Source organism: Callorhinchus milii, unplaced genomic scaffold (genome assembly GCF_018977255.1).
Source record: "Callorhinchus milii isolate IMCB2004 unplaced genomic scaffold, IMCB_Cmil_1.0 Scaffold5, whole genome shotgun sequence".
Classification (NCBI taxonomy): Eukaryota; Metazoa; Chordata; class Chondrichthyes; order Chimaeriformes; family Callorhinchidae; genus Callorhinchus; species Callorhinchus milii.
Window position 1 is genome coordinate 26,804,912 of NW_024704746.1, and position 26,558 is coordinate 26,831,469.

At 42.1% G+C, this 26,558-nt stretch overlaps 1 protein-coding gene across 10 annotated transcripts in view; it reads left to right on the forward strand.

Moving 5' to 3' along the window:
* Nucleotides 1-26,558, forward strand: part of sox5 (SRY-box transcription factor 5) — a 192,057-nt gene that overhangs the window by 111,579 nt on the left and 53,920 nt on the right. For all 10 annotated transcript variants that reach the window (XM_042335601.1, XM_042335600.1, XM_007897299.2 and 7 more), the window contains 3 exons: nt 6,867-6,953; nt 11,528-11,700; nt 14,978-15,046. In XM_042335601.1, the coding sequence (XP_042191535.1) occupies nt 6,867-6,953; nt 11,528-11,700; nt 14,978-15,046 (329 nt within the window). The remainder of the gene's footprint in view (nt 1-6,866; nt 6,954-11,527; nt 11,701-14,977; nt 15,047-26,558) is intronic.

Consider the following 26,558-nt stretch of genomic DNA (forward strand, 5'->3'; position numbering starts at 1 on the left):
ATGACGTGCAAGCAACTGCCAGGATGGTGGAAGGCAAATTGGATGGACCTTGGTCTTCTTTCATCTAGCAATTCTGATGTGTTTATGTCACCGTACCCCCAATACCCCACTAATTCAGTCCTCATGAACTCAGGCAGCACAGGAAAATGACTGGAATCCTTCCTAAACATGATTTCACACCCATTGCATGTGAGCTTACTGGTTTGTTCCCCAGATTTATTCTCCTGACGTGAAAGGCGCTATACAAATGTAATCTGTTGTTGTTGTTCCATCTGGCCAGCCCCAAAGTAAAACAAATAACTAATCCTACTCTGCTCTATGTCTCGTACCGCTCAATGGATTTCTCCGCCAAACAGCTATCTTTTAATTCTCTCTTGAAATTGCTGACAGCATCTGCCTCCACCGCTTCTCTGGGTGGTCTATCCCACATATTCACCACTCTGTTATGTTTGTGATTTTATCACATTTGATATAGTGTTGTGAGCCTTCTTTGTTTTAGAAAAAAAATTAAACGTTTGTTATTTCTTCCTTTAGTCCATGGTTACTTTTTAAGGGCAAATTGTGCACAGCTCAGACATGGATTGAGTGACCAATTTTGTTTCTGGTGGGTTTATTACCCATGGAAAGCGATCTGCTGCTAATCAACTAACAAGCGGGTTCCTTCTTACTGCTAGGTAAACAGAGGCATGTGGGGTAAGGAAATTTCCCTAAGGTTTCGCCTGCTCCCTAGACCCCATCTCCACCCCTCTCCTTAAATCCCAGCTCCACCTTCTTGCCCCACTATTCGCCGACATCAACAACCTCACCCTGTCATCCTACCCCTCTCAAAACAGCCACTATCACCCCCACCTTGAAGAAACCTTCCCTTGACCCATCACAGCTATCCAGCTACCGGCCCATCTCCCACCTCCCTTTTCTGTCAAAGGTCCTTGAGAGAGCCGTTGCCTCCCGTCCAGCTTCGCTCTTTCATCTCCTCCCACTCCCTCCATGAACCCCTCCAATCGGATTTCCGTGTTGCCCACGGCACAGAAACTGCTCTGGTCAAGGTCACAAACAACATCCTGACCATGTGTAACCAGGGCTCCCTCTGCCTCCTCGTCCTCCTCGACCTCTCAGCTGCCTTTGACACCGTGGACCATTCAATCCTCCTCCACCGATTCTCCTCCCATCTCAACCTTCAAGGTTCTGTCCTTGACTGGTTCAGGCCCTACCTTTCTCACCGCCTCCACTTCATCGTGGCAAACGGCTTCTCCTCCAGTCCCCGCACCGTCTCGTGCGGTGTTCCTCAGGGCTCTGTCCCCTCCTCGTCACTCTCTACATGCTCCCCCTTAGTGATGTCATCCGCAGACATGGGGGAAATTTCCACATGTACACGGATGACACCCAACTCTATCTCTCCACCCTGAATTCCAGGACTACTGCCGTCCTGGCCGACTGCCTGTCCGACATCAAGTCCTGGACGAGGGACAAGTTTCTCTAACTCAACGACAGCAAGACCGAGGCTCTCCTAATCTGCTCATGGCAACGCCTCTGCATCTCAGGCACCGGCAGCATCAGCCTCCACAGCTGCGCATTCAACCTCACTAAGCCATTCAGGAACCTGGGTGTCTTGTTTGACCCCACATCCGTGCTATGACCAGCACTGCCTACCACCACCTCCGCAACATTGCCAGACTCCGCCACTGCCTCACCCCTCAGGCTGCCGAAACCCTCACCCGCGCATTAGTCATATCAAGGCTCGACTATGGGAACTCCCTCCTCATCGGCCTTCCCAACTCTTCCCATCACAAGCTGCAGATCATCCCAAACTCTGCAGCTCGTGTACTCTCACGCACCAGGCTCCGTGACCCCATCACTCCCACCCTCGCCCGACTCCACTGGCTCCCCATCCCCCAGAGGATCGAGCTCAAGATCCTCATCCTCACTTTCAAGGCCATCCATGGCGTTGTCCCCTCCTTCCTCTCTGACCTACTGACTCCCTACCAACCTGCCCCCTCCCTCCGTTCAGTGGGCTCCGGCTGCTCCATGTCACACCCCCTACCATTGGTGACCGGACTTTCAGCCTCTCTGCCCCCACACTCTGGAACTCCATCCCACGGTCCCTTCACCTCGCTTCCTCCCTCGCCTCCTTCAAGGCCGGTCTGTCTCAGACCCTCCTCTTTGATCGTGCCTTCGGTTGCCCTCCCACCTCTCTGCCTTCTCTCACCCCTACCCCACCCCTCCCCCACGCTCGGGTCCTGACCCCTGACTGTCCAGCACCTCGGGACATCCTCCCGACGTGAAAGGCGCTCTATAAATGTCATTTTGTTGTTGTTGCCCGTTAATCGAACACAGGTTCTTTCGTTTGTGAAGCGAGTGCTCTAACCATTATGGTACGGGACTCCACTTGAAGATCATTACCATCTGAAGGTCATTTGAAGCCCAATATTGAAGAGGGAAGGGAAGGAAACACACAAGTTGCTTGACAGATTGGTGAATATCTATACAGAACCTTGCTGTAGATGAATTAGACTTCCTCCTCCCCAAGGCTAAAGCATATCTTTAAAATATTTGTTATCAGTTACATGAAAATGTGTACAGAATAGCAAGCCCTCAAAGCTAGTGAGCTCCATGGTAATACAGTGTCGTACAGGGTCAGTTACAATGTCAGACTGAGCAATGATCCCGTCGAGTTTGACACTGACCTGGTGTGCTTAAGGGAAGCAGAGTCATGGGGGCAAGACAGCCATCGTGTAGAGATAGGCTTCAGAGATAATTCACAGATTGATCATTCTTGTTCATCTCTTTGTTGTTGCTTTTATTCATTTTTAAAATGAATCACAAAAGTAAAAGTATTTGGGGGGAATACAATGCAACATGGTTATAGATGAACGCACGCTTAATTCTGTCCAAACCAGATAGAATATCGACAACAACAACGTGCATTACACAGCGCCCTTCACATGGGGCAGTGTCTCGGAGTGCTTGACAGTAACGGAGCCTGACTCCGAGCCGGGGGGGAGGGAGGAGGTGACCGTGAGCGGTCGAGGAGGAAGGTCTTCAGTCGTGATCTTAAAGAAGGGAAGGAGGGGGCGAGGCGGAGGGATCAATATTGAATAATCAGAAAAGAAAAGGTCTTTCTACCTTCTCACCCTTAATATTCTTCCTAATCGGAAGTTGAGCTCTCTTTGTTAGGTCAGGGTATTAAGCGCAAAGGCGGATAATTGCACTTGAGGTACAGATCAGCCATGATCTTAAAGAATGGTGGAACAGGCTCGAGGGGCTGAATGGCCTCCTCCTGTTTCTATGTTTCTTCTATGACATTTATTCCCAGTTCCTTGGTCCTGGCAGATCCTGGGATGAGCCTATCCCTGGGGATATAAGACATTTCTCGCTGTCCAGTTGGAATTTTCATTTTCCACTTGACAATTCGTTGAGCAATGAGAATGATTAACAAAATGAAAACACAGATCCTGTAAATATTTTACCATCTCACAAATCAGTACTTCTTCTCTTCGTTCACCTCAAAGTACCACCTTAATATTTCTACCAGGAATATTTTTCGGATTACTACACAGCACACGTATCAGGCAACCTGGCCTCCTATTCCGGGAGAGTCCTAGGAATCATTCTTGTGAAGCGATGATCTTTGAAATTTCTCATCTGCGGAAGGCAGTAAAACTGATAATATCTTAATAATAAATAATCCTTGCATTTGATATAGCGCCCGATCACGTTGTTGAGGTGTCTCAAAGGCGATTCACAGAATATACTGTGAAGTGTAGTGACTGATGTATTTTGTGGGTGAAGCGCCAATTGTGCACAGCCGTGTCCCACAAATAGTCACGGGTTCAGTGATATAAACTTTTTTTATATAATAAGGAACTTTTTTTTGAATCTGGAAGATTTGAATCTCCAACGAGTTTGTTTTTTATTCTTCCTATACGTGGCTACGTAAGAAATTGTTGCATTTATTTTTGGGAAACTTTTTCTTGCTTGGCATTTAATAAATTAACGTTTGAAAAGTTAATAATTACTGATAAGCAACAGGAGCAATTTAGCGCCTAACTTTTGTGGAGCCATATTATTTCACAATTATTGACCATTATAAAAGTACAAGGATGAGGGTCAAGGATGCAGTGACTTTCTTGAGCTAGGAGAGGCTGCAACTTAAAGCAACAAGGAAACTTGACAGGAAATATAGTATTGAATTAATGTGGTTTTAAATGGATCTAAGTCTAAAACCTCAGTTTTACGTAAGCAGTGAAGAGAAATAAGAGCCATTGTGCTTTGTTGCTGTGGGATGTTCAACACATAGTAGGTTGTAAAATGTAAATTCAGCACGACGGGGATATGACACTATGTCTGGAAGAGGATGAAACACTCTGGGAATACTGTAACTATTATTACAATTTGCAAAACCTTGAATAAATTCAGCCAGCGGTTGTATAATTGGTTATTCAATCTCGACCCCTGTTTGTTAGTTAAAGCCAGGAACACGCTGTTGAGTTGCCAAGATGATTGAATGTAGTAACTGTATTCGGCAAAGACTAAAACCGGAGCCTGCTTTTTCCTGTGAGTTCCTTTTCACCCCTGTCTGAGACTGGCTCAGTGACAGTAGTGCTTTTGTTGCAAGGGGCTTCGCTTGTTCCGATCTGTGAAATGCCCACCACCACAGCTTCACAAATATGAGATAATAGGAAAAAAGACTAAGGAGGTTAGCTGTCCATGTCTCTTGTGAAGTCAGGAATGTTTCCGAGGTGGAAAGAGAAGAGAGATTACATTGTCAAAGCTACTCCCCAAGTCCGCATAATGGAAAATGCTTAAATGATTTCTTTTTATGTGATATATAAGAAAAAGAAAAGAAATCTTAAAGCTCTTTTTGTTAATCTCCCGGGTGCTGCTGTTCGTACTTTGACTGAATCAAAATGCATATACTTTAGCAAGATACATTTCTTCATCGTTCTATATTGCTTTTCGTTTCCCTTGCAATTCAGCAAAGCTCTTGAATTTCTGGTTGAATACAAAGCACACCTCTATGTGGAATTTTTACCTCTCAGATGTAAATTAAGGTCATACGGTCAAAGAATGACCCATTCTATCTCTTAAATGACATAAAGCGCTCCTTTTATGAATCCGACATTGACTATTCATTGGCCTTCAAACTAATTAGAGTTACATTTCTGAAGTTGTGTGCTTTAATCATTCCATGAAGTGTTTTGATGTAGTATTTAACGACCTTAATGGAAAGCATTATGGAGCGGATTCTGTATAAAGCAGATTTTTTATTTTTACCTTGATGTTTCTGTGGCTTAAGCAAGCTGTGTCTAGCTTTGGCAACTTTTATATCAGAGTGCCACTGAATAATGGCATTGTATTTAATTTAATTTTCTGATCTGTTAAATTCCTTTGTAATACTTTCCGCAATTCACTATTTCTTAGGTGATCAGCGGAATTTCCTCTTTCTACCTCTTTCATCGCACATCTCGGTCCTGCACAAAATGAAAAGCTCATGTCACAAAAGCCTTTCAGAGCCACCTTTCTCTGTCTAACCGCTAGGCTGATAGTATGCTTTTGATTTGGCCAGTTGACATTATAAATTATCCAGTTCGAGATGGAAGACATTCATTAATGTTGAACTTTGTGGAGCTGCTATCCGACTGGAACTACACTCCCCATTTTTTATTAAAAGTTAAAATGCCCTAGCTGTCACAGGGGGACAATACAACATGTTAATAAATAAAAGTAATTCCCATTACTATGCACACTGAGCGACCTGAGGAGAAATGCATTGCAGGGCCATTTGTTATTTCTTTTCAATGTCAATGCAGTGGCTTAAAAGCTTTGGCTATTGTTCGATGTCTAATAGCACCTGTTGAGTTGATGGCAGGGTGGACACAGGACAGCTGTTAAAAAGCACTAGTGACTGGTCAAATAATATCTGGTTGAGTACAGCTGCACTAGGAAATCGAACCAGCAGACTCCAGTAAATTGGGTGAGGCTTCACTTACACAGTAATAGAATCTTCTGTAGGATTGCCTCGTTTAATAAGTACATTGTAAAGCTGGAAAGACAGGAACTCTCAGCCATTTAGCTTCGCTCAAAGACTGGAGGTTGAGTGAGTGAGTGAGTGAATGAGTGAGAAAATTGGCTGGAGAATCAAGTCATTAACCTCGTCAGCAAAGGCCCTGGTATTTGGCAAGTGTTAAAAAAAAAAAAAAATTTTTTTGCTGACAAGTAATGATACAATGACAAGCGAGGAGAGGTGCTGTGTGTTGCCTGGGGTGCCTTGCTCACTTATTCAGCTCAGAAGTTTTTTTTAAAATAAAATAAAGTGCTGTATTTTTAATGGACTAGTCCCCGAATACAATATAACCAGCCCTCTCTTTTCCTGGCAGCTTTGGTGAACCGCTTTGTCTATTGACAATAAACTAAATGGGGAAGCGGTCTGGTATTTTCTGCCTTGAGGCACTGTGCTTTTTTTAAAATTCTTCTTCTTATTTTCGGTTCTGGATGTATGTATGTAGGCAGCACTTTATGGAGATTGTGCTATTTTTTTCCCCCCCATCTCTCCCCGTCTTTCTCTCTCTCTCTCTCTCCTGTCTGATGCTGAGAAGCAAAAGTGCACCCTGCACTACAGACCTATAATCTCATCTTGCTTTGTCCTATAAAATGCTATTGCTTTGTTTGTGGGTATAGGGTAATGATTTTCAAAGAGCAGGTGATTAAACACATTCTTATTCTTATCTGCCTGCTGATTAAATGTATTACCAAAGTAGCAAGACGGGAAGAATTGCTTTCGTCTGCAAATGGACTTTGCATGTGTTTGGTGGTAGATTAATCCTTTCTGATTTTCTCCCCCCCCCCTCCCCTTCTTCGTTCCTCAGAAACTCCGAGTATTGAGAAGCTTTTATCGAAAGACTGGAAGGACAAACTCCTTGCCATGGGCTCAGGGAACATCGGAGAAATTAAAGGTTTGTTAAATTATCAGTGCAGCTTAACCTCCTGCGCATACTCCCTCTCCAGCTGCTAAGACTGTGGTTGCGGTTGGGTTTAAAATGAATCCTGTCGCTATTTGTTTCTGTAAGCGTTTAAAGAGAGCGAGACGAGGAGACTGCAATCTGCTGAAAATAGCCTTTAATGGCCAGACGTGTTCGCGACGATTCCTTCTAATTTGAATCTTCTGTAGTTTTGCGTGAAGTTGTGCGTGTGGGTGCGTTTCTAAGCTGCGTTCGGGAGTTTTTAATGAGGGATATGGATGGCACTGTCGCCATTCATTAATATATTACATTAGAAATACAACAAGTGGAAGCTGATGTATCTGTATGTTCAAAGCAAATTTGACAAACTATGAGAAATACTCGGTTGTTATTCGATTGGCGGATCGTTTTTGTTATAATCCCTCCCCCCCCAAAATGTGGTCACTCAATCCACCACTGTTTGTGGGACGCTGGTGTGGGCAATTGGCTGCCCCGTTTCACCCACAAAACACACAGTCACTACACTTTACAGTATATTCTGTGAAGCGCTTTGAGACGTCGCAATGACAGTGATAAGGCGCTAGATCAAATGAAAGGATTATTATTATTACTACTACAGTAAATGACCATTCTATTAATGGTCACCAAAAGAAGCCTCAATTACTGTTTTTAAGCAGGTTTAATAATGTTGTGTTTAAGTTGCACACTCTGTTTATATTGCATTCTCTTTGAATAATTAACCTAAAACTAATGTCAAACAGGATAATAATCAAAAATCTCAATTTAGGAGATGTCCCCTTAAATATTTTAATAACACTTTTAATCAAAGCCAATTGATCTTTCCAAAGTGTTTTCTTACTCTTTTCTGCATTTATAGAAAAAAAAGGGTTTTTTGCAATCATACAAAATAGCAAAACTTCTTGTAATTGTTTGTTAAGGTTTTGAGCGGTTGCAACTATGATTAAAAATAGATTTTATGCTGTTACATCTTAATTTTTTTGTGGTGGGTTGATCTGTATGAAAAATTTACGTTCTAAGAGAACTTTTATATTTTTAATCGGGGCCTTTTTTTTTCCCTCTCGTTGTGTCTTTTGAAAGATTTAGTTGGGAAAGCTGTTTTGTTTGGGGCTGAAACTCTGTATGAGGGTTGGAAAAAAAACCCTGAAAAGACAGTGGGGTAGAAAAGTAATAAATCCCACATCTTTACGATGTTCTGCTGGATATCAGTGTGTGTGTGTGTGTGCTGTCCTTATGTTGGGTGAGGGTAAGCATTAGAAACTGGCTTCACATGTGTCAGGAGAGGAAGACAATCAACATTCCTTGCAGCCTGCTTCTTGCTACCATGAAAGAAGCATTTCTTTTCTAGGCTGACATTTCAACAGAAGGTCCTTTCTGTTTTGGAGTTCCCTTCAAACCTACATCTAAGGCTCATTCTAGGCAGCGAGCTGTTAAAACAGCCACCGGTTTATTTTTACTGCAGACTGCCGTGACAGTTGCAATTATTGTCTATTGTTGAGAAACTTGCCCTCAAGGGCCAAGTGAATTTGACTAGCACCTTCTTGTGGGGTCAGGCTCTATATTGATTGCTTCATACTGAAGAATTCAGTCTCATGCCACCAATGAACTGCGCTTCCACATAGAGGGGGTACAGATTGTTTGATATACAGTTGCGCGATAGATAACCCCCCCCACCACCGCCCTCTCCCCACAAAAAAAGTGTAAGAATGTAAATTAAATAAATCGTATCTGTTCTGATTACAGAAGGCCATTGTCACTAGGAGAGTCTGGCTCGCAGGCCAGACATTTTTATACGCATAAACAGGGGCCGGGTCAGGGGGTCTCAGCAGCCACGTGAATCAATTGCAATTTTGGCTTTTTGAAGAATTACACGCTGCGTGCTAAAATTCTTCAGGGCAATACCACTTTAAGAGGCTGCCCATTGTGTAAGGAGATCAAACTGTATATAAAAAGGCAGTTAGACTGAGAAAACTGCCAAGCCTCATCGCAACAGGGGAACTGATTTTTATCTGAGATCTGTAAGCGAGTACTGTCAGAATGCTTCGGAAAGCCAAGGAGGCAAACCACGTGGGTAACATCGTAGTGGTTACAGCACTCACCTCGCAAGTGAGAGGACCCGGGTTCGATTCCCGGGCAGGGCGAAACGTTGGCCAAGTTTTCTTACTCCACACGCCTCTGTTTATCTAGCAGTAAGTAGGAACCTTATGGTTAGTCGATGGGCGGGGGTAAGAATCCCTTCAAAAAAAATTAAATAATAATAATTTGGTCACTCAATCCACGGCTGTTTGTGGGACGCTGCTGTGTGCAATTGGCTGCCGCATTTTGCCCACAAAAAATACAGTCACTACACTTCACATTGTATCCTGAGAAGCGCTTTGAGACGTCTCGAAGACATGATAAGGCGCTGTATCAGATGCAAGGATTATTATTATAAAAGCTAGATGTTACCAATCGTGGTGGCATTAACTTTAGTGACTATGGACTATATATCTGTTGTGGCACTTTAAAGAACATGACTTGAATAGTTCAGACAATAATATTTTCATATGAGAAACTTCTAGATGGAGATTATAGTTCGGAAACTAATGTTCAATAACAGTTCACTTGTTAGGGTCATGTACGTTATATAAATGCATTTCAAGCCAGTATTCCCAAACTCCCCTAAAGCTTGACCTTGTTATAATAGAGTCACTGGCTTGCACGTTAAATATTCCTATTAAAAGTGCCCCTCTAAGGCTAAGTTGCAAGTTATTGAAAAGTAAATAAAAAACTTTTAACGCAGTGGCAGCAAGGGATAATACCCTTGAGGTAACTAGAGTCCTTTGGGCTATATGTTCTGGGTTAAAGAATATAATGCGGAGTATTCATAACACAGAAATTGCAATTAAAACCATTTGGCTAACATAAAGGAATAGACTGGGTGTAGAAATGTGCTCCAGTATTTAATTAATATTCACTCTGGGCGCTGAAAGACCGTCTTGATTTAAAACACACGTTTCATTTCAAACGTCTTCAGAAAATTATTTGCTGTGAGTTTCTAATGATGAATATTATTACCCGAGTAACATTTCTCCAAACACAGAGGCTTCGAACAATCCTTAATTCCTCATATTCCCTGGGGAAGGCTGAGGAATAGCCTTGTTGAGGCATTCACTTTGATGCGGAAATGATATCGCAGGCAACAAAAGATTAAAACAAATATTTGCTTCTGAAAAATCTAACACCTGATGTAACAGTTTTGATTGTAGGGCACCCTTTTATAGTTTTTGCACATTAACTCTTATTAGAAAAAATACGCTAAATAGTTCATAAACTCTTAGGCATCTTAGAAAGTTTATTTGCTTTTCCCAAAGCCCATTATGGAGGAGGAAAGGTAGATAAATATAATAATCCTTGCATTTGATATAGTGGCTTATCGTGTCGTTGAGACGTCTCAAAGCGCTTCACAGGATATACTGTAAAGTGAATTGACTGCATAATTTGTGGGCGAAATGGGGAACTGATTTTATCTGAGATCTCTAAGCAAGTCGTAGTGCTTTGGAGAAATAAGAGGTAAGCCATATGGGTAACAGCTTATAAAAGCAAGATGTTACCACTAGTCGGCCATTAACCTAAATATGCCCAATGGAATGGGACACCTTAATGCCTTATCATTGAACTAAATTCAAAAAATGTAATTCAAATATGTTCAAAGATAAAACAAGATACTGTTCAAATATTTATTCACACACGGGTAGAGGTACAACAATAACGTACCTTTATATATCGGCTTTCACATTAGGAAAGATGTCTCGTAACACTTCATATGGGGAAAATGAGCTGGGGGAAGCAAGTGACTAAAAATGCAGTAAAAAGAGATAGATCTTAAGGTGGGTTTTGTTACTAATTATCCTACTCCAGTTGATCATGGATCTGCGCTCTCATTTGTGACAGCAGTTGGGTTTCACTAATGCACTGACCCGAGCAGTAAGGATATACACACACTCTATATTTTTCACACTCTACTCTTTAATTTGTTTCCTGGTTTCAGGTTGATTCACTGCAAACTGAAATGTGCTCAACGTGGACAAGACGGTTATAATAATAATTCTTTGCGTTTGATTTAGAGCCTTATCACCTCATTCAGACGCCTCAAAGCGCTTCACAGGATATACTGTCAAGTGAATTGACTGTATATTTTGTGGGTGAAATGTGGCAGCCAACTGTGTACAGCAGCGTCCCACAAACAGTCATGGAACGAATGACCAAATTATCATGATTCATTTTTTTGTAGAGGAACTATTACTCCCAGAAAGCCATCCACCAATTGACTCACAACCGGGTTCCTACTTACTGCTGGTAAACAGAGGCCTGTGGAGTAAGGAAACTTGCCTAAGGTTTTGCCCTGCTCGGGAATCGAACCCAGGTCCTCTCGCTTGCGAGGCGAGTGCTCTAACCACTGAACTACAGGACCTCAGTCACTTTGCTCTTCGTTATTTCAGGGACTCTCGATTTCACAGCAAGTTCAAAGATTTCTATCTAACCCTTCTCCTCTGTGTCGCTTGTTCTAGGGACGCCAGAAAGCCTAGCGGAGAAGGAAAGGCAGCTTATGGCCATGATTAATCAGCTGACGAGCCTGCGTGAACAGTTGCTGGCAGCCCACGATGAACAGAAGAAATTAGCGGCCACGCAAATCGAGAAACAACGACAGCAAATGGAGCTCGCCAAGCAGCAACAGGAACAAGTGAGTACAGATCAATCGGTTAATCACATTTACAGAAAATTAATTGATGCAAAGCTACAGCCACTGAATTAATTGGTTCAAACAACAGCTCCAACTCAAGGAAACCCAAATCCGCAGCGTTTTGGAAACCCACTTGGAACAATTTGTAAATGTCTCTTTTTTTTATATATAAAAAGAAGGCCTTTGGATGTGGGTGTCAAATGACTTCTGCACTATGACCCATGCCTTGACTACATATTTTCAAAGGTTTAAAGCTTTATGACTGAGCTAATACAATAAAAGCAATAAAACATTGTCATGTGAGACATTTATTGTAAGAACACACAAGGGTTGTGGGCACAGGCATGAGAAATTCTCGAACCAAAAATACAATCTGATTTTCACCCTTGTGCTTCCTCTGCACTCACTCCCCTTAGCCCCACGTTTCTGAACAGCCTGGGATAACCTTTGCATGAGTTCCAGCCATCCTGGAAGTGCTCTGTGATGCGCTTTGAGACGTCTCGAAGATGTGATAAGGCGCAACATCAAATGCAAGAATTATTACTGTTATGATTATTATTATCCTTTGGTTTCAAGCTCAATGGCCATTCTTGAGCCTTGATACTGAATGTCCACACATGCATATATCTAGCGGTGTCATGATCAGGAATGGGAGTCTTGGCGACTTATCCCTTTCCATTGCCTGGAGTGTTTTTTTGGGGGGTGTCAGTTGGGTGTCTACCAATCGTGGAAACCCATCACTTAAGAGTATCCGAACCAAGCTGAGAATTCCACGCATCCCACTTACACGTGGAAATCCTAGAGGTAGATTGTTGGAAAGAGCCAAGGCTTGGGGGGAGCCCAGAGTGTGTGTTGGGGTAACTGCTGGAGACTAACCAGCTAAACCCACACAGCTTGCCATTGATGTAACCGTAGCACCCCAACTAGCACCCCTTGAAATTGTCAAGACTGGACGTTCTCTGAGCCACGGGGGATGTTTGTGCTCATAACATTTCCAAAGGTGTTTGTTTCTGTCCGCCTCCCGCCCGCGAGGGCACAATTCCATGGATTGTCTTGTATCTCCAGGCAGGGCGAAACCTTGGGCAAGTTTCCTTACTCCACACAGAGCCTAATAATAATCCCTCCAAAACCAAAAACAATAATAAATTGGTCATTTTCAATCTACGACTGTTTGTGGGACATTGCTGTGTGCAATTGGCTGCCGCGTTCGCCCACAAATATACAGTCAATTCACTTTACAGTGTGTTCTGTGAAGCGCTTTGGGACGTCCTCCCGACGTGAAAAGCGCTATATCAAATGCAAGGATTATTATTAATATTATTATCTCACCCAATGAACCAGATGTGGAAACAATATTGCTTCTTAATATGATTGATATCCACCATTTAGCTTCATCTTTGTGAGTCCTAATGTGTGTGGTGTAAAGACATCCCTTTTATTCACCTCAATGGACAGCTGCACTACTGTATATTGATACTGGACTCTAACAGATGACAATGGGCAAGTTATAAGGGTTAGACAGATTTCACTGTTTAGGTAACATACTGCCTGTTTGATCCTTATCACAGTCTGTCATCCAATCTTGTTGTGCCTTGTAACTCATTGATAGCCATTCATAATTCGAGAAGCATGATGGTTACATGGAGAAATGTACAGAATTTACAGGTAGGAAGGATTTGAGCCCTATCAGTCCTATTTCTGTATGAAGCAATAAAATATAAAAAATATATTTCTAGAATTGGCACAACGTAAAATGCCATTATTATATGGACCTTTGAAATGCCCGGAGGAGCTTGTGGTAGAATTAGACCTATTTATACACTTCAGATAACGTGAAAAATATGTAATAATAATAATAATCCTTGCTTTTGATACAGCGCCTTATCACGTCTTTGAGACGTCTCAAAGCGCTTCACAGAATATACTGCAAAGTGTAGTGACTGTGCATTTTGTGGGCGAAATGCGGCAGCCAATTGTGCATATATTGAACTTTAAATGGATATTTTAGTCCATATAATTCAGTTAGAATTTTTTGTGGGGGGTTAATATGCAATATGATGATTTATTCACATCGAGAAGGCATTGAGTCAGAAAAGTACCATTAGAGTTTGATTCCATGATATATCAATGCATTATTACTGTAATGCTCACTCTACTTATGCGAACAAATCAATTACTGTATTCCCCTTCAAAACAATACAATGTACTTTAGGTCCTTTGTTGAAATGTGATGAAAGTCCAGGTTTCCTGCATTTTAAAACTCTCTTCATTTATACAATAATATCTTTGCCATAACAATATTAAATTTGATATTGCAGATACTGTTTACCCATTTTGCTTTTCGCCCACAAAATGTACAGTCAATTCACTTTGCAGTGAATCCTGCAAAGCGCTTCTGAGATGTCTCGAAGATGTGATAAGGCGCTATATCAAGTGCAAGGATTATCATTATTATTAATATTACACCTTTCAAAGTGTCATGGGCTTCATTAATAAAGAGAGCTGGGGGATCTCCGCAATCTATGAGAACGCATTTGCTTAGTTTGTTTGGCTGGTGTTAATTGTGCTGTGATTAGAAGCCATTGTTACCTTGAAACAATCTGTTGCCAGTCAACAAAATCAAACCAAACTTGCCATGAACGAAGCAACTGTTCTCATAAACCAACAAATCACGTCCAAATAATTAGCATTATGTCGTTTCACTGTATGTCTTCAGCTTTGCTTTGGATCAACTATCAACTTCTCAATTCCATTCAAATTCTGGTCAGAACTGTACATTATTATTATTGTTGCACAGAAGGCACTTGAGTTCTCGAGGCCTGAAATTCCACCTCATCCTAAGTCTGTATTTTAAAATATACCAATGCGGAATATCTATAGACCGAGGGGAGAGGTGGGCATTTAAAAGTACTTTATGGTACCCAAAATTTCAGCCCGTACAACCATTCCCACAAATCTGTGCAGCATTCTTCAATTCAGTCTTAATTTCAAAGTCTGTTTTCTGCAGTTCTTTAAAGAACCAGCTTCCAAATTAGAATAATTGTAATATAATATAATAATCCTTGCATTTGATACAGCGCCTTATCATGAGTTTGAGACGTCTCCAAGCGCGTCACAGAATATACTGCAAAGTGAATTGACTGCGTATTTTGTGGGCGAAATGCGACAGCCATTTGCGCACAGCAGCGTCCCCACAAACAGTCGTAACAACACGGTAAATTTAAATAGAAAGTAAAGTGATTTTGTTTCTGTTTTCTCTCTCTCGCTCGCTCTACAGATTGCAAGGCAACAGCAGCAACTGTTACAACAACAACACAAAATCAACCTTCTCCAGCAGCAGATCCAGGTCAGAGTCCAAACCCTTTGATTTGTGTCGTGTCAGTGAAACACTGTTTATCGCGGGGTCAGAGGAACATTCCTAAAGGACCCTTGTGGGGAGTGGGAGTGGGGTGGTGGGGGTTGGGGGGGGTGTGGGGGAGGCTACTGTGAATTCTCTAAACAAACTACAGGAAACAAGAACATAGAATTTTTTTCTTTGAACCACAAAAACCTGTTGTTTGCATTTCTCTGTAGCAGCACAGAACATAACTGAGCCGGTCAACCCAACAGGGATTCAGCCTTTGGCAGGCAGCTTGTCTCTGTGCTTGTTTCAGTAAGGTTGTCCTGACCATCACTGCGATGATTCCCACCGTCTGCTCTCTGTGTGTGTGTGTGTGTGTGTGTGTGTGGGGCTGTTGCCTGGTCGGCCCCACTCACTCTCTACATTGCTGCAATTCTTTGCTTTCCCGCCTGTTTTCATTGCATTCAGATTGTACATGTTCTTATTTGGGGTCGAGGGTTGGTGGGGTGGGGTGGTGGGTGGAGGGATGTGGGGAAAGAGGGGAAAGGAATTAAGTGTATTTATCTTTTCTCTCTTTATAAGCTTTGAGAAGATCAGATTTCTCTGGTTCGCATTGATGTGATGGGAATCTGATGGGATTTAGTGAGCAGCTTTAGTTTGGTTCGGGGAAGCTGTGCTTTATCACACAGCCTGGGTTCAACGTGGCTGACTTGGACAGAAATGGACTTGCAAATACTGTACATACAAGTTTTTCAGCCGCATTTTATAATAATAATAATCCTTGCATTTGATATAGAGCTTTCCACATCTTCTAGACGTCCCAAAGCGCTTCACAGAATATACTGTAAAGTGAATTGACTGTATATCTGTGGGCGAACGTGGCAGCCAATTGCGCACAGCAATGTCCCACAAACAGTCGTGGATTGAAAGTGACCAATTTATCATTGTTTTGTTTTTTTGGAGGGATTATTATTAGGCTCTGTGTGGAGTAAGGAAACTTGCCCGAGGTTTCGCCCTCTGCCTGGAATTGAACTCAGGTCTCTCGCTTGCAAAGTGAGTGCTCTAACCACTGAGCTACAGGACTTCAACCACTGAGCTACAGGACCCCAACCACTGAGCTACAGGACTCCATCTTATCTTGGAACCAAAACTTGATGTCCATATCCCGATTACGTATTAAAATAAGCCCAGGTGTTGGTAGCCTTATCCATGTAAGGTTTTGGAGCCCTGTGGCTTACTGGTTAGAGCACTTGCTTCACAAGCGAGAGGACCTGGGTTTGATTCCCGGCTGCTGTGCGCAATTGGCTGCCGCTTTTCACCCCAAAAAACAGATTTTTCACTGTACAATGTATCCTTGAAGCGCTTTGAGACGTCTCGAAGATGTGATAAGGCGCTGTATCAAATGCCAGGGTTGTTATTATTATTATTAATATAAACTCTGAATTCTGGTTAATATACTAACTCTTCTGGTTCATAGACAGGGAATACTTGGCTGTGTGTACATTATGGAGACAACTGCAGACTGGTGGGCTGATTGTTCTCCTGTGGGAAGGAATCTGTCCGATTCCATGAAAAGCTAATTTGGCAGGGTTTATTTTTGTTTTGTTCGAGATTCAGTCACCGCGTCTTCTAACCTTGTGGTTTTACTAGTTGTCAGGAGGTGCTCTAACTGTGCCCAATGTCACAAAACTAATCTGTGAACGAGACAGGACAACAATTCAGATTTATTCTGATAATTGAACTCAAACTTGTCTGTAAGGCAATTGACCTTATTGATGTCAGGTAAATGGGGGTGGGCGGGCAGTGAAAGAGAACTGGATTCAAAGGTGAAACGTGTTCAGACAGGGGTTTAAACCTGTGACCCTCTGGTAAGGAGTTTTTCAAGCTCCCATCCCTAGAGTTACCCAGACAGTCTGGTTTGCTGCCCTGTGTTTACTCGTTGCTTTATTTATACTGTTGTAGATAAGCAGTTTATGTTTTAACTCGCTGTTCTTGGTGTCCGTCATGGCTTGCTTGTGGCCTCGCTACCATAAAGGGTACTGAGGAGACGCGAGCAGCAGACCCATACCCTCTTGCCTCGGAGATTTTTTTTTTGCGGTAAATCATCTTGTGTCAACAACAGCTGTTTCATAAAAATTTAGATGTTGACTTACATTATTCACTGAGGCAGGCTGGACAGCTCAAAAAAGAATCCGAGCGGTTCCCATGACTTTGCAACCTTTCCCCCAAACAACTAAGATTTCAGGCTTACTCCTCGCCCATTGTTTCTCACACAAGCCTTCTGCAGCTGATGTGTTATCAGTTACCAGAAGGGGATGCACCCAGAGTGTGTGGATGCCATACTCCATTCCAGTCAAAGGCCAGTTGAGTGATGCATGTTGCAAATCGACTCCTGGGAAAGGAATGCACAAATCAAGAGCAGCAATTCCGACTGCAACTTCTTTTCCTTTTTTATTCGGAACGTGTCACTGCCTTGCAGTGGAATTTTATTTAAACTGCGAGCGATTCAGATTACACCTGGCTGCTTAAAGTATTGGGCAGTCAATCCCCCCCCTCCTCATAAAGTGAGCCAATTTAATTTAATTTAAAATGTTATCACAAACTGCTGTTGGGTGCATCTTCCCCCCCCCCCCCCCCTCCCCTTCTTATGTTTGTAACTCAGTGCTTTTGAGTAAAAATGATTGTGTGTGTGTGTGTGAGTATCTGCTTGTGTTCTGAGTACTTGCATTCATACGCTCTGGGTGTGCATATATCTCACTGTCTGTCTGTGTGTATTTGTGGTTGAATGTATACTTCTGTATGTATTCGTCTGAATACACAGTGCAATCTCTACGTAACCCAGGTCTGTATACTCAGATGTTAGCAGCACTTCCTGCGTATAGCGGGCACGCCTAGCATGCAGGAAGTGACATCAGCGATAACCTGACAACCTATAAGATGATCATTTTCTAGCGTGGGAAGCTAACTTGTCAGCACAGGGAGACAGGTGTTCAGTGGTACCAGTTGTACTGAAATAGCACCCGTCCATAACACACCCACACTGTAAGCTATGTCTCATTGTTTCTCAGCTCTGTGGAGCATCTTACCTTCCTCGGTATTCTCTGCCACCCAATACCCTCAAGCTAATAATTTGCCATCACCACATTTTTAAATCTACCTTGTCCTATTTCATGCTGTTTCACTCTGGGTGTTGGCTGTGATTCCCCCGCCTAAACCTTTCAATTGAGGACCGTGCTTACAGCCACCTGCTCCCTCCCCCACCGGCTCGGGGTCAAGTTCAGCCATTGATAATAATAATCCTTGCATTTGATATAGCGCTTTTCACGTCTTCTAGACGTCTCAAAGCGCTTCACAGAATATACCGTAAAGTGAATTGACTGTATATTTGTGGGCGAACGCGGCAGCCAATTGCGCACAGCAATGTCCCACAAACAGTCGTAGATTGAAAATGACCAATTTATTATTGTTTTTGGTTTTGGAGGGATTATTATTAGGCTCTGTGTGGAGTAAGGAAACTTGCCCGAGGTTTCGCCCTCTGCCTGGAATTGAACTCAGGTCTCTCTCTTGCAAAGCGAGTGCTCTAACCACTGAGCTACAGGACTCCATTGTTAAGCGCTCCGAGACAATGCCCTGCGTGAAGGGCGCTGTGTAAATGTAATTTGTTGTTGTTGTTGAAGACCCCATTTTATTTCTGGGTGGTAGAGACTGTTGGTTGAATGCTATTGGAAGCATTTTATTGATGCATAGTTTAGATGTTTAGACCATGAAAAAAGACTAAACCATTGGGTGACACCGCTGTGCAACAGTGAGATCACCTCTGCAGAAATACAGTTGTTATGTCTGTTCTTCAAGAAGCCACACAAACAGCACCCACTGTCCATAGTGCTTCATTTCACACACTGGTTTCATAGGAAAATTGTCAGCACATGGACGGCAAATGCAAATGCAAACCCTTCATTAGGCCCAACCACTTGATAGTCTGAATAAACTTCAAAGACTTGGGAAGATTAGCACGCAACTGTCATCCAATAACTATAAGCCTGTCATAACACGACAAAACTCACAAGCTTCTAAGTGTTCGGCAACGACATGACTGCGGGCTGAAATCCTCCTGGCCTTTGTTGAAAGCTTTCTTTTTTGTGTGCTTTTAAACAAGACCAACTTGCAGGAGGCTGCAGACAGCTGCGAAGAACATAAGAAAGCATGGAATCAAGACAGGGCTATTTGGCTATTAAGCTTTTTCCTTCCACACACCTTCCAGAGACGACTCGATTTTGAACTCCGCCTAATCTACTTGATGCCCAAGGAAACATTTCCCTCCCTCACATACAGAATCTCCTCCTAAACGTACAGTATCTCACACTGAACAGTTGCCTTTCTTAATGTGACAGTTTTGTAATTCCAGCAACTCAAGAATCATAATTCAATTCCAGGAAAATACCATAAAAATTGTATTTTGTAGGCACTGGTGCTTTTATGATATAATAACATAATAATAATCTTTGCATTTGATACAGCGCCTTATCACATCGTCGAGACGTCTCAAAGCGCTTCACAGAATATACCGTAAAGTGAATTGACTGCGTATTTTGTGGGCGAAATGCAGAAGCCAATTGCTCACAGCAGTGTCACACACACAGTGGTGGATTGAGTGGCCTAATTATTTATTTATTTAATGATTTAGAAATGGTAACAGAAATCGCACATCATGAAAGGATGGTTTTAATATACGCTGAGCAGCAGCGAAAGAGGAGGGAGCTAAAATTAATTACCTGAAAATCTATTATGTGTTGTAACAGCAATGCCCACTAATCTAGGTGGGAAGTGGGGACTGTAGAGATGATGGATCAATGCCCAAATTGGAGACCTTCCTGAGATTTGGGAACAGTACACAATCACAGCCACACAAACAAATGTCAAAGTGACATTAAAACGCACTTCAATGCAGCGTTGCCTCACTTATAAGGCAGATAGGGTTTAACCATATCGAGATTCATCACAACGTACTGTTTTCTCCTCTCTTCTCCTCTCCCACATGGTGATTGAGCAGCGTGTTGTGTGAGCAGTTGGACAACTTTCAAAGCACATGGGCCTCAGGGTAATGTCAGGAGAGGTGGAGGGCAGGACAGTACAAACTCACAGGTTTTTTTCTTTGACTCTTTTAAAAATATATAACCCCTTAATGCTACTTTTGGCTCTATATTCGATCACTGTGTCCGTGGTTTCGTTATGCTTCTCCTTTTTGTAGGGATGCACTTCATTTACACAATTTACATCTCTTGAAACTGTGTTCAGAAAATTCCATTGTTACTTGGTCTTATTTTCCATTTCCCATTTCCTATGAATCTTCCTCTTCTCATGAGCTCTTCCACGAGGGTCTAACTACTTATGCTGCCACAATGTTATTGTTGGTGTTGGCCTCAATTTCGGTATCTCATTGAACAGTGCAATGGTCACTGGAGCCCATGAATTCATCTAAGCCTTTGTAGAGTCCTGTACTGTAGTGGTTAGAACACTTACCTCGCAAGTGGGAGGACCCTGGTTTGATTCCCGGGCAGAGCGAAACCTTAGGCAAGTTTCCTCACTTCACACGCCTCTGTTTATCTAGCAATAAGTAGGAACCGGTTGTCAGTTGATTGATGGATTTCTTTTCGGGGGTAATAATCCCTTTAAAAAAATTGGGTCACTCAATACACGACTGTTTGTGGGACACTGCCGTGCGCAACTGTCTGTTGCGTTTCGCCCACAAAACACACAGTGAATCCACTTGATAATATATTCTGTGGAGAGTTTTGAGACATCTCAACGAAGGTGATAAGGCGCTATATCAAATGTAACGATTATTATTATTATCATCAAACAATTCTGATGGACTACTAAACCCTGAATCTAATATAGTTTCCACCTCTCCTTCTCATTTTGTACATCAGTCACTGGTTTTCTCTGTGAAACTTTTTATGATTTCAGCCCTTACTTCAGATTGTTCCTGGTCTGTTAGCTTTTCCAGTGATATGGGCCAATTGTTCACATTGCGCATTAAAATGAGCATGGTGGGTTAGCCTGGAGAACTTGGGCCAGGTTGATGGAAAAGTCATATCCATGGGTTTTTCTTGCGCAGTATGTCTAATTGCCAAAGATGTAGAGGGTAAAAGAGTTAATCTACTTCCACACCACATGCTTTGGACAGAGTTTTCTATTTGTTTTCTTTTCCCTAAGCATCTAATGTCTGTGCATGTATGTGTTTGTGTGTTTCTAAGCCGAATTTTCGTATTTCTCAATGCAAACATTGATAAACTGCAGTGTTTATTGGCAAGAAGATAATAAAAAAGCAGGGCAGTAGCAGCACTGACTCACTGTCTGTGAATCGCAAATAACTCTAGGGTATAGAGCTGTCACAGAAACGGGCTCTTTTTTCTGTTGGAAAAATCTCAGCAACGTTGAAGGCAGATAAACAGGGGATTCGAGCATCCGATGTAAGGTCACATTCCCTTCTCCCAAAGCCTTTCTGTAGAAAATTGGGGGGGAGAGGAGGTTGGAACATCTGAGGAGACTGTAAATTTGTTTATGTCTCCTACTCTGCAATAATCATTTTCAATTTCACTCTGCTAAACTATGGTAGGAAGCTCATCTACATAAACCACTGATGTACAATAAAATAATAAACCTATTTATTTATTTGTTTGTTTATTTAATAATAATAATAATCCTTGCATTTGATATAGCGCTTTTCACGTCGGGAGGACGTCCCAAAGCGCTTCACAGAACACACTGTAGAGTGAATTGACTGTATATTTATGGGCGAACGCGGCAGCCAATTGCCATAGCAGTGTCCCACAAACAGTCGTAGATTGAAAATGACCAATTTATTATTGTTTTTTTTTTTGGAGGGATTATTATTAGGCTCTGTGTGAAGTAAGGAAACTTGCCCAAGGTTTTGCCCTTTCCGTGAATCGAACCCGGGTCCTCTCCCTTGCGAGGCGAGTGCTCTAACCACTACGCTATGGGAATCCAGTGACCAATCCAACTGCCATCATCGACTCCCCTCCCCACTGGGGACCTGTTTGCCACAATCCTATACGTAGAATGTCACAGCACGGAAACAGGCCCTTTGGCTCAATTAGTCCGTGCCGGTGTTTCTATATACTCCACGTGAGCCCCTGCCTCTCTTATCCCCTTTTCCATAACTTTATTACATAACCCACTCAACATTTAGCAACAGATGGAAGCAGTAGCTCAAGCACAATTTATGCTTCCCATTTAATAGCAGTTATTTCAGGAAATTCACACTCCAACATATGGCTACAAAGATATGCCCACCCACAGGTAGTCTTGACGTAAAGACAGAAGTTGACTGCTAACAGAAGGGATGTAGCTTGGTTGCTTGCTTTCTGTAATAATAATAATAATAATACTTGCAGTATTGCAGTATATAGCGCCTTAATCATGNTTTTTTTGAGACGTCTCAAAGCGCTTCACAGAATATCCTGTAAAATTGAATTGACTGTATATCTTGTGGGTGAAACGCGGCAGCCAATTGCGCACAGCAGCGTCCCACAAACAGCCGTGGATTGAGAGACCAAATTATTATTATTATTTTTTTAAGGGGTTATTATCGTAGGTAATAATCCTAGGTTTACTTATTGCTAGGTAACCAGAGGTTTGTGTGTGGAGTAAGGAAACTTGCCCAAGGTTTTCCCTGGCCAGAAAGCAAATCCAGGTCCTCTGGCTTGCGAGGCGAGCAGGTTAACCACTCCGCCACAGGACTCCTTTCTCTGAATATTTCATTATCAACTGTAATAGCCGATAATGAAATAATCAGAGAAAGGGTTCCTTTGTCCTGTGTAATGTTCTATATGGAGAATTGGGATTAAGTCACGTAAGGGGTGCCAAAAATTATCCTCCGCGCAAGTGTCAGAAGAAACGATTACAGACAGTTTGAGAAACTGGACACTCAATCGCACAGAGGCAGAGATCGCGGTCATAATGGAAATTGTGCCTCGAGGGATTTTGTACCTTGGAAACCAGAAGCTACTCTGCAAATATCCCCTCACTGTGTGGTTGGTGCACACATTGGAGCCAGTTTAATGCTGTCATGTCAGTGAGAGCACACACATCAGCTTTGGCCTGGATTTAAAAAAAAACATCGTGTTTTTTTTTGACAGCTTCAAAAAGTGAAACCATTGTACATTTTGTTTAGTTGGATCTCTCAGAAATCTACTTAGGCTACCTGTTCACCGTGTGTGTGTATATATATATATATATATATATAAAGATCCCAACACACCCACAGAGTTCAAATGATAATTTTTTTTTTGTTTTGCACTCACTTTTAATGGATTTGTTTTGTAATATTAGAATAATAACAATAACACTTGCATTCGAGACAACGCCTCATCACTCGGTTGAGACGTCTCAAAGCGCTTCACAGAATATACTGTAAAGTGAATTGACTGTGCAGTTTGTCAGCAAAAGGTGGTAGGCAATTGCGTTCTTTATACATACTTACAAACATATATAACAATACTTACATTCGATGCAGCGCCTTATCACGTCTTCGAGATGTCTCAAAGCGCTTCTTAGGATATACTGTCGAGTGAATTGACTGTATATTTTGTGGGCGAAAAGTGTGTATATACAGTATGTATAAATATTCCCTCTTCCTTCCCGGCTTCAGTGCCCGTCATGCCCCAGACACAGATCCTAGGACATTGCCGTTACAGGTAATGCCAACTGTGTCTCTGGCTTGAGACAGCGCCAAGCCACGGATTCTCTCCACCACCGTCCGTCCCCTTGTGCTTTATGCCCAGACAATCTGCCTGAAACCAGCCCCTGGGGGAAGCCTGCAAGTGAATGTCAGTTAGCACGCTTGACTCAGTAATAATCTGAAATTGCTTCACTAATAGCGAAACAGCAGAGAACTGTTAAAGGCAGTTCTGCATTAGCTCATCAAGGACTACTAGTAATGTTTTTGCATTACAGTCGAAACCTCTTAATGGGAACACTTCAGTGGAATGCAAACTGTTTCTGTTAAGCAAAGTACATTAGAATGTCTATGGAATGAACTGGGGCAAGAGGAAATGTTTCTTTTAAATAAATATTAATAGGATTATCCTAGGATCATGGGCGCTGCATTTTTTTTACACTGTTTTGGTTGCATTTTCTTGCATGAGAAAAACTCGACTTCTAAAGAATACATTATGTTGTGATAACGTTAAGTCAGTACAGAGGGAGCGGAAAAAATTAGAAAACATTTAGGAATATGATTGAGAAAAAGTTGTTATGTATTTTAGATTTTAACAATATTTTCTTTACTCACTCTCGTAAATGTTAGGATGTAAAGGTTTCATTACTTTTCTACAGCATGAGAAATTCTGTACAACAAATGTTATTAATGCTCGAGACTGTTACATGTAGAAAATACAATATTGTGTGCAGAAGATTATAATAATATTGTGAACACGATTTGGGGAGATTTAACGTACATCATTCTCATAACTGAGCAGATGTTCAGGGCTGAACATGGGTGAGGAGATTCTCTGGATAACATGAGCTAACTTGTGGATTTGTATTGTTTGTGAGCTTGCTTGTGTTCAGACATTTTTTTAAAAATCAAAACAATTTAGGAACATAGGAACAGGAGTAGGCCATTCAGCCCCTCAAGCCTATTCCACCTAGATCATGGCTGATGTGTACCTCAATTCCATTTACCCACTTTTGCCCCATATCCCTTGATCCCCTGACCTAACAAACATCTCTCCACCTCAGTCTTGACAATGTGAATGGATCCACCCATAATCCACAGCCTTTTGGGGAGAGAGTTCCAGACTTCCACTACCCTTTGGGTGAAAACCTGCCCCTGATTTCACTCCTAAAAATGAAATCAGGAGTCCTGTAGCTCAGTGGTTAGAGCACTCGCTTTGCAAGTGAGAAACCTGAGTTCAATTCCAAACAGGGCGAAACCTTGGGCAAGTTTCCTTACTCCACACGCCTAATAATAATCCCTCCAAAAAAACAAAACAATAATAAATTGGTCATTTTCAATCCATGACTGTTTGTGGGACATTGCTGTGCGCAATTGGCTGCCGCGTTCGCCCACAAATATACAGTCAATTCACTTTACAGTGTGTCTGTGAAGCGCTTTGGGACGTCCTCCCGACGTGAAAAGCGCTATATCAAATGCAAGGATTATTATTATTATTATTATTATTATTATTATAAAAGGCCTGGCTCTAATTTTAAGATGACGCCCCCTCTTGTGCTGGATTCCCCCACCAGAGGAACTAGTTTCTCTGCACTGTAGAAAAACTATTTTTATTTATCGCAACTGAAGACAAATCTAATCATGATCAGAGCGTGAGAAATCCAAAAGCGTTATCGTCAAAGTTGGATAAAAATAAAATCTCTGCCACCCATTTTGTAATCTTTTTCAGGTTACACTCTTTGAAGGAGCGTGTTTAGCTTCTGTTGTACATTTGGCCTTGGCTTTTTTCTGGTCTGAGAAGATGAATTACTATCAATCAGATCGTGAACTCGTAGTTTTCTCTTGCTTTTTTTTAAGTTGAAATGATGAAGAGACTTGCTCAAAGAAAGCTAAGCTCTTTAACCACAACGGACATTTGCCGTAGACTTGCAGACAGTAAGGAGCTCAGCAGTGTTGATCGGTCACTAGCATTGACCAAAGATAACAGCTGAATGAGGGCAGGAATTCAGGAAGCCGAAACAATAGCTTATACTATTTCGGAATTAACACCATTAACATATGGTTAGTAACAGATGACAGCATCGTGCAGTGAGAGAAAGTATCACAATATCATGTTTGGAATTTGAGAAGAAGCCCTTTAAATTGTTTCCTATTCCTACCCCACCGCCCCCTCCCCCCAAATTGGAGTCCTGTAGGTCAGTGGTTAGAGCACTCGCCTCGCAAGCGAGAGGATCTGGGTTCGATGCCCAGGCAGGACAAAATGCTGGGCAAGTTTCCTTAATCCACGCGCCTCTGTTTACCTAGCAATAAGCAGAGACCCGGTTGTTCGTCGATTGGTGGAGCACTTTTCTGGGGGTAATAATCTGTTCAAAAAAAATTATTAATATTTTAGTCACTCAATCCACGACTGTTTGTGGGACGCTGCTGTGCGCAATTGGCTGCTGCGTTCTGCCCACAAAATATGCAGTCAATTCACTTTACAGAGTATTCTGTGAAGTGCTTTCAGAAGTCTCGAGGACATGATAAGGCGCTGTATCAATCGCAAGGATTATTATTATTATAATTGAAAATATAAATTCTGTCTGTTAACAAGAAAAGGAATTGAGATCTTATAATTTAACCAAAGAATTTGCAGCCTCAGACAAACAGATGTGTTCACACTACATGTTAATTACTAACAGTTGTGTGTTATTCACAGAACCAGCTCTCAAATGCTTGTAACCTGCCTTCCTTAATGAAACCTACCTGTAATTTGTGTAATTATACCAACGGACAATTTGCTCCCTCAATCGTTTCAGTGTGAAGCGCACACACTCG